The following is an 18,253-nucleotide window of genomic DNA, read 5'->3' on the forward strand; positions in this document are numbered from 1 at the left end:
CATAGGGTCCGCACGCTTAAAGTTCTGTGACGATCGATATTATGAGTTTTTGTGTTTTGATGTACCGAAGGTAGTTCAGAGTCATGGATATGATCACGGACATGACGAGGAGTCTAGAAATGGTCGAGACCTAAAGATCGATATATTAGACGACTATGTTCAGACACCGGAAATGTTTCAGGAGGTTTCGGACATATACCAGAGTACCAGGAGGTTACCGGAACCCCCCAAGGAGTATAATGGGCCTATTGGGCCTTAGTGGAGAAGAGGAGGGGCGGCCGGGGCAGTTCGTGTGCCCCCTCCCTCTCTAGTCCGAATTGGACAAGGAGGGGGGCGGCGCCCCCCTTTCCTTCCTCCTCTCTCCTTCCCTTCCCCCTTCTCCTACTCCTACTAGGAAAGAAGGAGTCTGACTCCCGGTGGGAGTAGGACTCTCCCCTTGGCGCGCCCTCCTCCTTGGCCGGCCGCCTCCCCCTAGCTCCTTTATATACGGGGGCAGGGGGCACCCCAAGACACAACAATTGATCATTGATCTCTTAGCCGTGTGCGGTGCCCCCTCCACCATAATCCACCTTGTTCATATTGTAGCGGTGCTTTGGCAAAGCCCTGCGTCGGTAACTTCATCAACACCGTCACCACACCGTCGTGCTTACGAAGCTCTTCCCCGAAGCTCTACTGGATCGTGAGTTCGCGGGACGTCACCGAGCTGAACATGTGCTGAACGCGGAGGTGCCGTACGTTCGGTACTAAGGATTGGTCGATCGTGAAGACGTACGACTACATCAACCGCGTTGTCATAACGCTTCCGTTTACGATCTACGAGGGTACGTAGACGACACTCTCCCCTCTCGTTGCTATGCATCACCATGATCTTGCGTGTGCGTAGGAATTTTTTTTGAAATTACTACGTTTCCCAACACACAGAGGGGTTCATCATCCTCATTGGTGCCTCTCCTATGATGCGTGAGTAGTTCACTGTAGACCTACGGGTCCGTAGTTAGTATCTAGATGTCTTCCTCTCTCTCTTTTGATTCTCAATACAATGGTCTCTTGGAGATCTATTTGATGTAACTCTTTTTGCGGTGTGTTTGTTGGGATCGGATGATCTTTGAGTTCATGATCAGATCTATCTTTTTATCCATGAAAGTTATCTGAGTCTCTTTGATCTCTTATATGCATGATTACTTATAGCCTCGTATTTCTTCTTCGAATCTTTGGTTTAGTTAGGCCGACTAGATCGATTTTTCTTGCCATGGGAAGAGGTGCTTTGTGATGGGTCCGATCTTGCGATGTTCTTTCCCAGTGACAGAAGGGGCAGCAAGACACGTATTGATCGTTGCCATTAAGGATAACAAGATAGGGTCTATTTCTACATGAATAGATATTGTCTATATCATGTCATCGTTCTTATTACATTACTCCGTTTCTCCATGAACTTAATACACTAGATGCATGCTGGATAGTGGTCGATGTGTGGAGTAATAGTAGTAGATGCAGGAAGAAGTCGGTCTACTAATCTTGGACGTGATGCCTATATAATGATCATTGCCTGGATATCATCATGATTATTTGAAGTTCTATCAATTGCCCAACAGTAATTTGTTTATCTGTCGTATGCTATTTTTCTTGAGAGAAGCCACTAGTGAAATCTACCGCCCCCGGGTCTATTCTCCATCATATTTGCTTTGAGATATATTTTTATTCGCTTTTGTTTTTAGATCTATTATTCCAAAAATCCCAAAATACTTTGTTGCACTTTATTTTATTTTGCGTTTATTCAAGATCTATTTATTCAATCTATCATAATTTTTATCCCATCAACGCACCAATTTCTGGCACCGTTACCCGAAAGGGATTGACAACCCCTTTAACACGTTGGGTTGCAAGTATTTATTCTTTGTGTGCAGGTATCGTTTAATAATGTTGCTTGGTTCTCCTACTAGTCCGATAACCTTGGTCTCATCACTGAGGGAAATACCTACCGTTGATGTGCTACATGATCCCTTCCTCTTTGGAGAAATACCGACGTAGTTCAAGCGACATCAGCTACCAAGGTTAATTTACTAATCTTTGTCTTTTATTATCTATGTTTGAATGCACCCGTCATGAGGACTAGTTGATGAAAATTTTGTTTGTAGAGTTTAGAGAGCAGGCTCTTCGCTTTTAGTTTATGTCCATTCTATTCTCATGTGCATCTTAAAACGCTAGAATATGAAATTTTGTATTATGCTTAAACGGTGAAGCTCTATTTGTTGTTAAGTTACCAATCTTGTTGCTTAGGGATTAGAAAGGATTCACATCCTTTTGTGATATGTATGCGAGAATCCAACTTATTTGTCATATATATAGGATAGTTCACTAATTTGGGTAAAAAATGGATGGGAGCAATCTATTTTAGCTTTGGAGCAGAGGAGCATTTTCATCATTTAATGTATTTATCCCTGGGCGGTCTGACCGACGCCCGACCTCGACCCCCGCGTCGCCCCCGCTCAGGAAACTCGGGCGGCTCCCCATCTCTAGCCGCCCCCTCCCGAATCCACCTTCCCTCACCCCGACACTACCGGAGGACGCCGCAGGGATGCGCCCGGGGGCCGACGGCGGAGGCAGGGATCCTCCTCTCTCCCGCGTCTCACGGGTGGTGCGGAGCCCTTGCGCATGCGGAGGTGATGACCCACAAGTATAGGGGATCTATCGTAGTCCTTTTGATAAGTAGGAGTGTCGAACCCAACGAGGAGCAGAACGAAATGACAAGCGATTTTCAGTAAGGTATTCTCTACAAACACTGAAATTATCGGTAACAGATAGTTTTGTGATAAGATAATTCATAACGGGTAACAAGTAACAAGTGTAACTAAAGTGTAGCAAGGTGGCCCAATCCTTTTTATAGCAAAGGACAAGCCTGGACGAACTCTTATATAAAGCAAAGCGCTCCCGAGGACACATGAAAATTACTGTCAAACTAGTTTTAATCATGCTCATATGATTCGTGTTTGTTACTTTAATAATTTGATATATGGGTAGACCGGTGCTTGGGTGTTGCCTTATTTGGACAAGCCTCCCACTTATGATTAACCTATCTCTCAAGCATGAATTAGGGTTTAAGTTTAATACACATGATTACTTATAACAAGACTTCTCCCAAGTCTAAGTCGCGAATAATACACGCGAGCGCACGCGCTATTTATATATGATGCAATGCTCTCTACACATGTCTGGGTGCTTCTAGCATTTCTGAAGCAATGCAAGCACTCGCCTTATAAGAGCATCTCCAACAGACGCCCCAAACGACGCGTGCGCGCGGTAAACCCAGCTTTTAACGCGCGCGGGGCGGTTTGCCGCGCTCCAGCGGCCGCGGGAAACAAGCGCGCGCCGGAACCGTTTGCGCGCGCGCGAAAAGGCGCCAGCTCGCGCGCAAGATTTGGCGCGCCGCTTCGCCACGTGCTTCTCCACACTTCCTCTTCCCCTCTTCCTCTCCCTCTCTGCCACGCGCCGCTCCAGCGCCCCGCCACCGACGCGCCGCCATGCCGCCGCGCCGCCGAGGAGCGTCCAGCTACCGCGGCGTCCGCCTGTGCCCCAACAGCTGCTACACCGCGGAGATACGCTCCGGCGAACTCCGGCTCGGCCTCGGCACGTAAGGGACGGCGCGCGAGGCCGCCCGCGCATACGACGCGGCGGCGTGGCGCCTAGGCCGGCCGCGCGGCCAGATGAACTTTCAAGATGTGTACACGCTCCAGCAAGCGCTCAACCTCGCCCCTCTGCCTCGTCTGAACACGGCGGAAGACCGTGCGGAGCACGCCGAGCGGCAACGCCGCCTCCTCATCGCCCAGGAGGACGAGCGGGTCATGGCGGAGTGGCGCCAGCGCCACCCGGAGGACGTCGCCTACGAGCAGGCTTACTGGGCAAGGCGCCGCGAGACGCGGTTGGAAAGGCGTCAGCGGAAGGCGTTGGCGAATGCGCAGTCCGACATCGTTGCAGCAGGTGGGCAGTCGTTCTTCGCGCCGAACGATGATCGGTGGCTGGACATCTGGCTAGACACCTCGGACGACACCGCCGAGGATGATAATGGTGATGATGATAGCGACTTAGAGTAGTTTCTATCTAGTTGCGCCGTAGTTTATCTATGCTTTTGAACTATCTATCTAGTTGCACCGATGTAAAATACCTTTGTATCATTTTTTATTTATGCAATCTATCTAGTTTTTATTTTATCTATGCATTCAAAAATTAAAAAAAAAATTGTGTGCGCGCTGCTGGAACGGCGCGCGCGCGCTGCATTTTAGCGCGGCTGCTGGAGCGGGCACATCACGCCGCGCCAAACCAGGCGATGGACATACGCTAAAACTGTTTTTTGTGCGCGCCGCCTTGGGCGCGTGTTGGAGATGCTCTAAGGTGGTCATCTCCTTCCCTCCCAAGCGGGGTGGGACTAAAAGTCTGGTGCCAATGCATGCTTGCCTAGTCCCTCATGCGGTCAAGTGTACAGCCAAACAGAGTGTGCGTAGATTCGGCCAGCGAAAAGGATAGGCCACGAGGACAACAAGTTGGTTGGTGGCCCAGCTTCACTCAAAAAAGGTCATTCCGGCTGCATGAATGTTTCACCTAAAACCCCCCAAAAAATAGGAATTTACCTTTGGCATTGGATTAATAGGTTAGTCCAAATAAAAATAACATAAATTATTGCTAAAAATATGTAAAAGTGGTATGATAATAGCACGAAAGAGAAAAGTCTGTTAATGCATGTTGATCTCTTATCAGTTCAGAACATATATTTCCATTGTATTTTTTCCCAATGGAACACGCCTATATTCTTTTCTTTTTTTGATGATGGAACATGACCATTTTCTCTTCTTTTGTAGATGGAATCCAGCATTTTCTAGTAACATGGGGGGAAAACCAAGCATACATGCAAGTTTATCATACTTTTTTAGATTAAGGGAGACTATTATTGACAATGGGACACATTACAATCAAGTTGTGTGCAGCTTCAGCAATGTGATCTGGAGTGAAGTTCAGTCAGACTCCAACCATCCCATGTACACGCGCAGAGAAAGCTAACAAGTAGGCAAAGGAGTTACAATCACTCCTGACCTTACACAAGCACTCGACAGGCAAAGACACAAATAAACTCTTCAGTTTCATGTAGATGAAGCAGAGCCTGGACATGTCTGGGTTTCTTCCACTGTTGACTGCAGCGATGACTGCATCACCGTCAGTTTCAGTCGTGTCCGGGATGATCATGTTGCATGTTTATCTCTTATTATTATCAGTTCAGGAGGTCTTCAGGACGTATATAGCAGCTTACCGGAGCGAGTGGTTTGAATCCAGGCGCCTTGTAACTCCGTATTATAAAAAGTGAGATGTTTCTTTTTTGCAGGCAGAAAACATATGATTCAAGTTTTACATTCGTATTGAAGAGAAATCCACATATACATCAGGCACTCTAGGTACCTGAATTTTATTGTTATAGGTAATTTCTGTTGTTGCAAACATAAAAATAAATAAATAAACGAAGCATAAGCCCTCCGGTCAGCAAGGGTCAGGTTCTACCGCACTTCCATGGCACTAAGACCAGAGGAGACGAGACAGGGCGCAAGCGCCGGCAGGAGGTGGGGAAACCCTAGCGAATAGGAGCATTTATTTTCTTTTCAGGGAAGGTACGCCTTTGCCTATTGAATAAATATCGGAGGGTAAAGAGCTTAAAAAAAGTAGGAATATTTTTCTTTCAAAGTTTAGTTTTCTTAAGAAAAATCCACATATGCATCAATATGCGCTCCACGTGCCATTGCATACCTGTGAAATTGCACAACATGTTTTTTTTTCATTGTGCTTACATAAAAATAAGCAGATTCCTGCATCTATACCACTATTTGTCCTCTCTTTTGCGTAGCCCGCAAATCACTACATTTCTTTGTCAAAGTTACATGTGCATGGCGAGCATCTCTGTACATGCTTATGGAAAATATTTTTTTTCAAAAGGTGTTTTTCAATTCTATTTTTTAATAGAGGCGTGAACAACTCCAGCCAATCGATCTCCATGCACGGGCACTCACAGTAAGTCAGTAAGTCCTGTATGTGCCACATTTTTGTTTTTTAGCGTAATGGGGCACAAAATATTGTTCTCGAAAGAAATGCGTGTATTTGAATCTGGCCCAGTTATATATCATCCTCCGCATTGGGCCTTATAGAATGGGGGTGGCAGGCCGAAGAGTGAGATCGAGCCCAGCTGACAGCAGAGGGGAGTGAGTCTGTGTAGTAGCGCTCGAGTTTAGTCCCACATCGCTGGCCGTGGGAGAAGCTGTGGCGAGCGGGGTTTATAAGAGGGCAGCCAGGGCCAGCGGTGGAAGGCACGCAGCTGCGTGGTGACCACAGAGCGAACTATTCTTTCGCCTTTTACTAAAGAATACCGTGTGGGCGTCACAATGAGCAGCATACGATAATTTTTAAAGGGTCCTTCCCCACAAGGGGAGGGTCTCACAATGCAAATTCAAAATATTTCGGGGTTCTTGTTTGGACGTAAACTGCAGATTGTGTTGGCGCAAATCAACGGCTGTCTAGGTGGCTAACCTTTTTCTAAGATCAGCCGGGTGAAGCCTAGTAGCAGCTTTATAAGATTGAATAAATTTCAAGATACATAAATCTGAAAGTTAAACGTTTTACGCCGCATCGCGTGTGTTTGATCCACATGAATCCAGCCTGTCTCGCGCATCCTTCTCCCAGTTTTTTTTTCTTTTGCCTTATCTTCTTCTTCCTTCCACCCTCCAACTTTCATCCCCACCCCCCTCCGCGACCTCGGGCGCTGCCGCCGAGCGCCGCGGCTTCTCCGGCGAGGCCATCACCGGCGGACCCCTTATCTTCTTTTTCCTTCTACCACTCAACCTCCCTCCACCTTTCACCCCCCCCCCCCTGCGACCTCAGGCGCTGCCGCCGAGCGCTGCGGCTTCTCCGGCGAGGCCAACCGGCGGACCCCATTAGGTTGCTGCACGAAAGACCTGCCGACGATGCTGTCGTGAATGCTACAACCATGTGCCACAAAGCTACAACAAGCTTGCAAAGATGCTACAGCGTGTGCACAACGGAGCTACAGTCGGCAACGTGTGTCGTCAAATGCTGCAACCCGAGTTCGCCGGAGTTTGTAGCCACTATGATCCAGCGATATTTGCTACAACTGGTGTCGATTTTTGCTACAACAGGTGTCTCATTTTGCGGCTTTGCCATAGTCAGCGTCGGGAATTTTTTGCTACAATGCTGTCACGCCATGCTACAACCAGCACTTCAATTTGCTGTAACCATCTCAGAGTTTTGCTACTACCGAAGATGTCATTTGCTACTATCAGAGTTTTTTCTGTACCAGCGATTTTTTGCTACAACCATAGTTTCAATTTGCTGGAACCAAGTTTTCAAAATGATTCAACAGGGTGCGGCGACACAGATATGTTTTCTTCACAACTTTTTTTTGTTGCGAGTGTCGGCGGCGAGCACGGCACGGCGGCGAGCATGACGCGGAGCTGCAACCGGCGACTGGCGTTGCCGGAGCCGCGAACCATCACCAGCGAGGGAAGCTGCATACCACGGGGGCGGAGTTTTTGCTTCATGCATGGATCCCGGCGAGAAACATGAGAGAAGACGGCGGCGACCGATGGCGCTTACAGCAGCGCAAGGGCGGCAAAGAGAGGAGGTCCAGGTGAGTGGGTGACGGCCGGCGGCTGGGTGGACGTCCAGGCAATGGGGCTTTGTGGAAAGGAAGAGGAAAAGGGGAAGTCAACGCTGGGATCGAACGACTCGCAGTCGCGGGATCGGGTGGCTGGGGCTAGTCCGGCCTAACCGTTCGGCTGGACTGCCAGCGCCTATCACTGCCCAATCTGAAATTGCTTATTTCGCTGAGATTTTTTTGGGATGGTTTTAATTTATTGGACGATTTTAACTTTCACAGCCAAAGCCTAGCTGGATTTGATCTTGTACCTAAGAACTGATCAAATCATAGGTAAACATGGCGTAAACCACACATCTCCCCGTTTACTCTCACTAAATTTGCTGGCAGGACACCTCATTACAATGCCACTACTACACGTTCAAGCTCAAAGCCACAGCCAACTTTCCAGTACAAGGAACAACAAAGCAAACCAAAGAATCCATGATCATAACAGGGGAAATAGACTGCCCAAGGGATTCACCATTCAGGTAGCTTCAGCAGACATGATCTCAAGCTCAGCCCACCACAGCGGCGACACCTTCGGAGTCGCGCCCTCAGGCCCCACCGCTGTGATCTCCTTCATCTGCGCCGCCACCTGCGCCATCCGCGGTCTCTTGCTCGGGTCCGGGTCGATGCAGGACCTCGCGACGTCGCACAACGCGCGCGCGGTTTCTTCAGGGAAGGAGCCCAGGCTCGAGTACATCAGCTCTGCAAGAGGCATCTTGCCTTCAAAATAGATGGACGCCCACTGTTCAAGTGGCAGGTCTTGCTCAGGGAAGGGTACTCTCCCGGTTAATATCTCCAGCAGTATAATGCCATACTGATGCACGATGCTCTCCGTGTCCAACATGGTGCAGCCCTCGGTGACGGAATCGGATCCCTTGGTGCCATTCCAGAAATCAAGATCTGAAACCTTTGCGGCGAAATCATCGGTGAGGTGGATAGTTGTTGAGCTGAAGCTCCTTGGCACGACGGGTGGATTGAGCTTGTGCATTTGCTCGAGACAATATGCTATCCCCATCGATATTCTAAGTCGTGCCATCCAGTCCAGATTCTCAGCTTCTCTAACTGCAACACAATCAAAAACATTATGAAATACTGAAATTGTTGAGACGTGTCTGGACATTATAGGAAATCATTCTGTTGACAGAGAAAATTAAAATGATATATTATGTACACACTTACCATGGAGATGCTCGAAAAGGGTTCCATTTGGAGCATATTCAAACACCATAGCTCTGGTGAAAGGATTTTCTTCTTCACAGTAGCCAAGCAGATTTATAAAATTCTTGTGGCCCACTTTGGATAAACTCGAGATCTGAAACCACAGCCGTTTCAGTCAATGTGTATTACGCAAAAAAAAAGTGCATAAGGAGGTCAGTGGCAGCTCTTACCTTTTTCCTGTACTGGGATTCACATTCTTTTGACCAATCATTCTTAGATGATATTAAACTTGACACAACCGCTATTTCGACTCCGCTTGACAATGTTCCCTTATACAACATGCAGTTAGCCGTAGAACCAATTATATTGCTGAAATCCTCACAGGCTGCTTCCAGCTCTGACCGTTTCAGTGAAGGCACACCTGGAAAACATGATTGGTCATGTGTTAAGGTGCAACCGAAGTACTCTAAATATTGTATACAAATATGCACAAGTAAAAAGAAGGTTACCTGTCACAAATGCTCGCTGCAGTTGCCCGCTTAGCCCTGTGACCCAAGGCCTCACAGTACCCACTTTCTTCGCCCGGCAGTACACAGCAAACGCCGCTGTCATGACAAGGAGAGCTGCACCACCCGCCGTGACCAAACCGTAGGCTCTCCAGGAATGCCTATGCAAAGGGTTGACTGGGGCAGCAACTTGAGGATCATGACTTGGCTGTGGGGTGGAAGGCAGAGGCCTGACCACATGTGGAGGGGCTAACAATGGCGAGGCTTTCGGCGGAGCGGCGAACGGCGACGGCGATGGAGCGGGCGAGGGTGCTCTTGGGTGACGCCCGCGCTTCTTGTGGCCAGGAGCTCGAGTCGGCGGCATGAGAGATGGTGGGAAGGTTATCTGTAGCAGTCTTCTTGGATGCGAATTTCTGATGTTCCGACGGCACATGAGGCAAAACAAAGAAAAGGTTAGTATACTTGGTGCATCTCATATGAGTAAGAAACAGCTGCAGTTGAGCAAGAAACACCTTGATCATCATAAATACGGAGTAAATAAATTTCACTCATGGCAACACCTCCAGATGTAAGAACAGGGTATTCAGTAAGCATATGCTTATCTCGAGCTGTATGGAATCATTATAAAAAATATATATAGTGCCAATTCAGATTTGTTAATCCGTTTTCAGATGCTGGCACGATTGATTGATACCAGAAGAAAAATGATTGGATCAATCAGGCAGAGACATGCCCTCCCCCCAGATTTGTGCCACCTTTCAGCCTCCCGTACCGAAACTATAATAACCCGGCTCCACCTAACCACCGGCCGATAAGCCAGGCCGCCTCAAATCATTGCCGAATCACCAACCAAGAACACCCAGGGCAAGCCAATTTACAGTTATACAGTTGCATACATACGTCCCCCAAAAAAATCCCAGAAAATTCCAACCCAAGCTCTACGACTAATATCTCGCAAAAAAATGAAGAAGCTCTATGACTAATAGCACTGAAATCACCAAGGCCGCCGCGGATTCGCGGGCTCACCTGAGTTCAACGGAAGCGGCGTCCGTGCTCGCGCCCCATTCCTGAGCACCACCAAGTCCTCCTCCAGCCGCTGCAGAAACCAAGAGCGCCCAGAATCAGCTCGCCTGGATCACCGGAAGTAGTCCAAGAAAGAGACAAGCAAGCAAGCGAGCGAAAACCCAAGAAGAAGAAGACGGACCTGCGGCGGCGCGGGCGAGCGGGCAGGAGACGGAGACCAGCATCAACAGAAGCAGAAGCAGCAGCGGCGGCGGCGGCGGCACGGGAAGCCGGTGGAGCGAGGAGGGCGGCGGGTCGTCCATCATCAGCACGGCAGGTCGTGGGGAGGAATGGAATGGCAGCGGCGGCAAGAGGATCACGGGGCAGTGGCATGTGGCTGGAGCGAGTCGCGGGGACCGAATGGGAAGAGAGGAGAATGAAGCTGAGGCTGCTCGGTGTATGGTGGTTCGGTGGCGAGGGAGGGGAGAGGGTGGGGGGATCTGGGAAGGGAAGCGCGTGAGCGGTGGAGGAAAGAGGTTGGACGCGGCCAAGGGGAGGCGGGAGAAAGGCGGGCGAAAGAGACCGGCCAGCGCGGCGACAATCGTCATTTATTTTCCTTAAAAATAAATAAATGCTTTCCTTTTCTGTTTATTTTCTTATGGTATATCATTAAAGCTTGGCAAAAGGCTTGACGTGGTAACGCTATTTTTTTCTCGTATTTTGCTGTTTTTTTGGCCTGTTTTAAATGCTTTCCTTTTCTGTTTATTTTGTTTATAGGTTCGTTTTCTCTTCCGGCTGAAGCAAAGGGAATGAAAAGGGAATCATTTAAAGCAGGCCAAAAGAGAGGAAAAAGAAGAAGATTTGCAAATCACGGGTTCGCAAAGTGTTTAAAAGTCTTGAGCTGAGTTTGCGCCGACGTCCTGCCAATTAGCAGGGTAGACTGTGCGCCATGGAGAGTTTTTGTCCATGTTTGACAATTCGGATTTGCTAATTCTCGTATGTAGGACTAACAAAGCCTCATCTAACTGCTGCATCATTTGATCGATCAATTGGAAAGAAATGAAGAAACAAATTCCGCACAAATCATTGCATAAAATCAAATGGTGTGAAGGTGATTCTCATCTACTCCCTCCGTTCATGAATATAAGATGTTCCATCTTTTCCGTGAACCGGATGGTAGACACGTTTTAGTATGTTTGTTCACCCATTTCACTCCGTATGTACTACACTTATATCGAAACATCCAAACACCTTATATTTGTGTGAACGAAGGGAATGGATGAGACCCAGCCACCTCCTTGAAAATAACGTGGAAATTCAACTCGTGCGTGCGTGCTTACGGACATGGACCGGGAGACCAAGCACGACGGATTGTTTACTTGTGGTGCAACTTATACCTCGTAATAATAATTTGGTTTACATGGACGGGAGGTGGCCCAGAAGCAGAGCAGTTGACCGTGACCAGCAGCAACAGTATTTTTCTTTAATCGCAAATAAAGTATCACCAAGACTCACATGCCGCATTGATCACTGATTTGGACGTGATCCTCCTTGGCTCTCCTCATCAAGTGCCCCCCGAATTACTCTACAATCAAGTGGCGGTTATCCGTGACCCATTCCACCTCGCCGTCGACCGTTAACGAGTGGATTAACTTAAGTACTACTAGAGAGTCTGACGACGCGGGATAAAATACTTGATCTTGCCTCGTTTCGGTGTCGACACGATCTTTGAGCTACGAAGAAAGAGAGCAACAAAAATATAATATCAGGTGACGCATTATTTTAGGAGCTAAACTGCGCTCCAGATCCGGCACCCTATTCTGCCTGGAGTGCCTGGCTTAGGAATAGAAATGCCAAAACCTCACCTCTTTGAGCCTGACTAAGAATCTAGGGGGAAAAACGTCACAGATTCAGAGAGAAGACTGGAGATGAAAGATGACAATGCGCGCATAAAGGGAAAAGATGGCACTACCAAATGTTGGTAACCTGTCAATTAACCGTAACCGATGTGTCTGCTGTTCATTCCTCCAACTCCAACTATTTGACTGCGACCAACCAGCAGATAACTGTAGGACCAGTATACCACAAAGAGAGAACATCTTAGGTGACCATGATAGAGCTATCAGCGCGAGAGCGGCGGCTAAACTACTACTACATCAGTGGCTTTCGCGAGACAACAGAGTTCTGGAGATGCGGCAAGGCTTCTTATCTCGAGACCCAGACTAGCGGAAGTAAACCGACACGAGGGGGATGTCGACGTCGTTCTCGTCCTCGTCCTCGCAGGCCACGCCGATGTCCAGGTGCCTCCGGTACTCGGGGACGTCCACCTTGGCCACCTCCCTGGCGATGTCGACCACCTTCTTGGTCAGCCGGTCCTTGTGCCTCGCAAACATGTTGTTGTACAGCAGGGAGGTGCCGCACGAGATGCTGTAGGCGGTGAGGCCCTTGTCGGCGAACCACTGCAGGAGCTCGGCGAGGGTGAGGTTGCCCTGGACGGACCACCGGTCCCACACGGTCCAGCTCGTCTCCTTGTGCTTCATGACCTTGGGCGGGACCGGCTCGGCCATCGAGAAGAGTGGGAGGGCGAGGTTCGCGAATGTGTTGCGGTAGTCCTCGACGGGGTGCTCGCCGGTGATGACCTTGTACAGCTCGAGGCACACGAGTCCTGTGGCCATGGCGGTTGAGGTTGCAATGGCCGGGATGATCCTGCCTGCGATGAACTTGGCCTTCAGCTTGTCCACCTCTGGGATGCTGTAGTTCCTTGCACGCATGTTTGCTAATCCGGATATTAAATCCATGTGGAAGTTGGTGTCATCATCCTGTACAAGCAAACTCAAGGCATTGTTACATGCTGAAGAGTACAGAAGGGTTGTGATGTGGATGTAAGCACTTGTGAACAAAACTTTTGAACCTAAGACTTGCTGATGCAAAGATTTGGGAATAAATACCTTCTCAAATTGGATAGGTTTCATTTGGAATCCTGGAGGTAGCATCTTGGCATATTCTTGCAACTTAGCCAGAAGATCTTCAATAACGGCGACATCATCAACTGAGGTGCTGGAAAGATTCGATGCCTTCTCATCTGTCACAATATTAACCCCTTGCTTTGGCTCAAACGTAGGAACTGCAATTTTGTTTACTACATCAGCCAGCTTACTAGTATCCTTTGCCCATTCAGGTATAGCAACCCCAAATGACTCCGCTCTCAATATCGAAGCAGACATGATGAAGTTAAGGTGAGATTGATCAGCAGCTGAAAACTGCAGTGCACGGGGGAAGCGCTTGGGGGCAGACCAGAAAGGAGCACCCATACTAGTGGCAGCATCTTCAGGAAAAGTGAATGTGAGCTGCTTCACGCGGTTTGAGAAATAATCCTCAAATCTGGCAAAAAACGAAAGGAGAGAGATTTTAACTTGAGCCAAAACGTGAAGCACAAAAATGAGCTACACACACCTCTAAGGAAAAGAGAAGTTATAGAAGAAGTACGGTACTTCATGCCAATGCCTTGTGAACGCAAGGTGATATAATCTCAAGTTCTCAACAGTACTAGTCTATACAGATCACACAATTGAATGTTCAAATAAAAGTGAAAACGGCTGAATCACATCATCCATGCCTGGTAGACCGAGCTAATATTTTTTTGTGATGAATTATCTAGACAACTAAGTTAGCAGCTTAAAATCTAGTTGAGAGCCTAGCAAAAATGTAACAAAATTCATGTAAAGGAGAATGTGATGTTTTTGTTATAAATTATCTAGACAACCAAGTCAGCAGCTTAAAATCCAGTTGAGAACCTAGCAAAAATGTAACAATATTCATGCAAAGGAGAACGTAACAAACAAAGGCAGAAAAGAGAACGTACTTCAGTCGGGCCCAGCTTATGCAATCATCAAATGTACTGCACCGGTCCTTGTTAAGACACTCAGAGACACGTTCAAGCAATTCTCTTGCTTGAGCATCACCTGCCTTCCTCATTGCAGCAGCATATTGAGCAGGGTTAGACAGAAAAGAGTTCACTTCATTTGGCGTTTTCTCGAGCAAACCCTCAAACTCTGAACGAGCCCATGTCAAGCAGTGATCAATGTTGTGTGGAAAAGAATGGACTGTGCACATAGGCGCCTGCTTCTCAGGAGGATCTCTTGAAGCCCCGTAATTTTCAGTAAGGTGAGGAATCACCATTTGAGTATTGCACTTTGCGCCCAATGTACCTGACTCCAGTAGTGGCTTCTGGAAGTACAGGCACCTCATGTCCATATACATCCTGGCATTGACATTATCAAGTGCATTGATGACAACATCTAGGCCCTCCCAGAATGTGTCATGGAAGACATTCTCGGTATCTGGACAGGCACGGTTCTGGAGAGCATCAATGTGAAGGCTGGGGTTGATAGCACTAGCGGCTGTAGCAGCCACAGTAGACTTTGCCTGTCCAATATTCCAGTCACGGAACAAGAATTGACGGCTTAAATTACTTTTCTCAATGATATCATCATCTGTTATGGTTAACTTTCCCTTGCTGCTACAAGACACCCCCATTAACGCAAGGTTTTTCAGGAATTCACATCCAAGAGCACCAGACCCTACAACAAAAGTATTAGCCTCCTCCATTTTCTTCTGAAGCTTGGAACCAAATACAGAGACCTGAGCATCATAGCGGTTGTTTGATGGCTTCAAGTCTTGGGGTTCCAACGGATATGTTGGCAGGGATTCAACAGAGTCAAAGTAGAAGAACTGCATAAGTTGGAGCTTAATCAGAAAAGGATAATGTGTGACCATAAGAACAAAGAAGACAGGTGGATCAGAGAACAAACCTGGTTGAGAGGATGGAACTTCCCTGAACAAGCCTTCACAACTTCTTGACCAACAATACCACCAAACATCGCAGCCATAGGGTTCAATACAGCTCGAGAACCACTTGCAAACTGTCGGAATAGTTTCTCATCAATAGTGTCCAGCTTGCGATCAGCTGAGGCTTCATTAATAGCAGCAGCAATCTTCAGAAAACTTTGAGCATCCTCCTCACAACCAGCAGCAGGGCAGCGTCCATGGTCTTTCTTAAATTTGTCCAGAGCTTGAAATGCCAGATGAAGCACAGGGGGGCGCTCAAACTTTGAGAAGTCACTCAGAAGAACTTCTCCAGGATCTGTCATGGCATCTCTTAGTGCCTTGAAGCATAGCACCTTTGGTTCCTTCACTTGTGTGACAATTCCACCTTTTACATAAATGCCAAAGTTACTTGTGTCCTCCTCGATGCTAAATGAAAACGGTCTTGCATTTTTAACCTTCCTTGGTTTTCCATCATTCAGTTCTGTCATACCATGGACCTCAGAGAAAACAACAAGATCACCATCTTGGAATTCAAGCCGTTCATCATCAACACAGGATATCAGGGCAGGATTATCATTGCTGATCGATGCAATTATACCAGTATGCGGATCTTCACCATCAACATCAAGAACAGTAAACTTTGGTCCAAAGTCACAAAAGACACTACCAAAAAGGCCACAGACTTCAGATTTGATAAAGGAAATAGGAGGCTGGTGGTTGTGACAATAATCATCAAATTCATAAGCCTTGTCTAAATCTATATCAGTGAAAACAACAGCCTGCCATGAAAATAAGCTACAAGTTAGACAGTCATATCAAAGCGAAGTGTATGTGAAATCTGAAGTGGTGTATGCAGCAGGCTACAAATAAGGTCAGGGGTCAGCAACAAAAAGTTTGCAAGTGGAAAACAATGGATTTTGACAGCAAGGACTAGAGACAAACCTGGAACTTAGACAGGTGCTCCGTCGTTAGTTCTTCTGTCAGAGCTGATATAAGAACAGCATTGTTCAGCTCCTGCAGCTTTGCTACACAAGCAGCAGCCCTGTTCTTCCCAATGTCATCCTCAGATAAAAAGAAATTGCCAGACAAGTCCCACATCTCCACAGTTTTTACATCATGTATAGTGACAGACTTGACTCCAGCAAGGGCAAGATTCTTTGCTGCAAAAAAGGTCAGCATGTATGTTTAATACAACAGGCATAACACATAAGAAATGTGGCGTATAGTTGCAGAACCTGCTAAGACTTTTAACTAGTATAAACATTTAAAAAGAATTGGCTAGCCACAAACAGCACAAGTACTGCACCCATCCCCAAGTTTCATTCGCATTGCTAATCAATAAATCAAAGGAGCATCCAGCAATACCCAGTTTAGCTGTTATGGACCATTACATGCCCAACACGGTGGGTTAAAAACTTTCAGCAATTTCAGATCAGTATCTCTACCATATTTGGGCAATATCACCTCTACAACAAACAAAAACAAACACGTAGACCAATTAATCTACATATACATGGAACATTGGTGTAGAATTTTCCAGTACAATTCTGCATCTAGAATACGGTAACGTGGTAAGCCTTTTGTATAAACATATGAAATTTATATAGACAGAAATAGCACAAGCACTCATACCCCATCCCCAGGTTCCATTCCCATTGGTACTGAAACAAGCATCTAGAAGTTCGCAGTCTAGCTGTCAGAGCATCCCATCCCCAACACAAGCGTTTAAAAACGTCCAGCGAATCCAGACCAGTATCTACCAGAGTTCAGGCAATATCAGCACTACATAGCAGACAAAAACAGACCCCATAGACCAGTCAATCTCTACATGGAATGGACATTGATACAGAATTTCCCAGGGCAATTCAGAATATGCAGTATGCCATTGCAACAAACTAAATATTTATACGATAAGTATCAACCAGATCAATATATGCGGTATGTCATTGCAATTCAGTATATGCAGTATGTCATTGCAACAAACTAAACAATTCCAGATCAGTATCAGCCAGAGTTTGCGCAATAGCAGCACTACATAGCAGGCAAAAACAGACCCCATAGCATAGACCAGTCAATCTCTACACGGAACGAACATTGGTGCAGAATTTCCCAGCACAATTCAGTGTATGCACGACATGTCATTGCAACGAACTAATAAACAAAAAATGGCAGGCGGAGAAGGGATTAGCAGACGTAACCAATTTCGGCGCCAAGCCCGTTGAGCCCGGAGACGAGGACGTCAGAGGCGAAGAGGCGGCGCATGGTCTCCCTCCCGTACACGGCGAGCTGCCTGCTGTGGAGGTCCTCGTCGATCTCCTGCGGCGCGGCGCCGTTACTGCCCCCGCCGCCGCCCGCGCCCTCCGTCTCCCCGAGCCTGGGCCTCTTGGCGTCCCCTCCGCGGCCGTTTTCGTCCCCCGCCGCGGCGTCGGACGGCCTCTTGGACGGGAGCATGGCGCGCAGGCCCCTGCGCAGCAGCCGCCGTAAGCACCCCATGGTCGAATCCGGAACAGACAGCACCCCATCCCCGCGCGAGGCGAGCGCTATATACTACCAATCGGGAAGTGATGGAGTGGAGCGGAAGGAACGTACCTGTGGGGCGGCGGCCTCGCCGGCGCGGGGGAGGGAAGGGATCGGAGGAGGCGCGACGCGTGGCGGCTAGGTTTCGGCGCGGGGCGGCGTGGGAGCTTCGGGAGGGGGTACTGATTCGTGGGGCGGGCGGCGGGGGGAGGGAGGGGGATGGGGAAGGGGGAGGCGGCGCTGGTGCTGGCAGCGCGTTTGGACTGGTGGGGAGGATGACGGGGAGGGTTTATATGCGGGGAGGCCGGATTGGCTGCTCGCGAATTTTAGGGTGGGTTTGAAAGCGGGGGTTCAGTGCTTGCCCATTTCGAAACCCGGCTAGCGCTGGCACTCTCCGATGTGCTACTGTCTGCCAACCGTGTTGTGGTTGTACAAGATTTCAAAATACAAACTCGATGAACAATTTTTGTTTTTGATGAATCGGTCACCGGGGGGAGGAACCCCCGCCGGTATGTTGACCTCGGTTCCAATAGAGATTGATCTGGCTTATGTG

General features: G+C 48.0%; 2 protein-coding genes and 1 non-coding gene across 4 annotated transcripts; 1 reads left to right on the top strand and 2 right to left on the bottom strand.

Annotated features, from left to right (window-relative positions):
• Positions 1-6,344: 6,344 nt before the first annotated feature.
• LOC123038370 (U5 spliceosomal RNA) lies at positions 6,345-6,463 on the top strand. The gene has a single exon (XR_006417824.1). It is a non-coding gene; the product is annotated as a U5 spliceosomal RNA (small nuclear RNA).
• A 1,430-nt stretch (positions 6,464-7,893) lies between these two features.
• Positions 7,894-10,908, bottom strand: LOC123187364 (protein MALE DISCOVERER 2-like). Its single transcript, NM_001428601.1, has 6 exons — positions 10,559-10,908; positions 10,381-10,450; positions 9,358-9,767; positions 9,079-9,269; positions 8,870-9,002; positions 7,894-8,752 (listed from the first exon to the last, which is right to left on the bottom strand). The coding sequence occupies exons 1-6, from the start codon at positions 10,680-10,682 to the stop codon at positions 8,169-8,171; spliced, it is 1,512 nt and encodes a 503-aa protein (NP_001415530.1). The 5' UTR covers positions 10,683-10,908; the 3' UTR covers positions 7,894-8,168.
• A 1,400-nt stretch (positions 10,909-12,308) lies between these two features.
• Positions 12,309-17,929, bottom strand: LOC123187363 (ubiquitin-activating enzyme E1 3-like). 2 transcript variants are annotated; one of them, XM_044599215.1, is made up of 7 exons: positions 17,773-17,929; positions 17,382-17,647; positions 16,126-16,343; positions 15,168-15,962; positions 14,219-15,087; positions 13,305-13,737; positions 12,309-13,175 (listed from the first exon to the last, which is right to left on the bottom strand). In XM_044599215.1, the coding sequence occupies exons 2-7, from the start codon at positions 17,632-17,634 to the stop codon at positions 12,579-12,581; spliced, it is 3,165 nt and encodes a 1,054-aa protein (XP_044455150.1). In that variant the 5' UTR covers positions 17,635-17,647; positions 17,773-17,929; the 3' UTR covers positions 12,309-12,578. The 2 variants fall into 2 exon arrangements, with proteins under 2 accessions (XP_044455150.1, XP_044455149.1); XM_044599214.1 differs by lacking the exon at positions 17,773-17,929 and having other exon boundaries at positions 17,382-17,676.
• Between the last annotated feature and the right edge of the window lie 324 nt (positions 17,930-18,253).

This window comes from Triticum aestivum, chromosome 2A (assembly GCF_018294505.1).
Source record: "Triticum aestivum cultivar Chinese Spring chromosome 2A, IWGSC CS RefSeq v2.1, whole genome shotgun sequence".
NCBI classification, from domain to species: Eukaryota; Viridiplantae; Streptophyta; class Magnoliopsida; order Poales; family Poaceae; genus Triticum; species Triticum aestivum.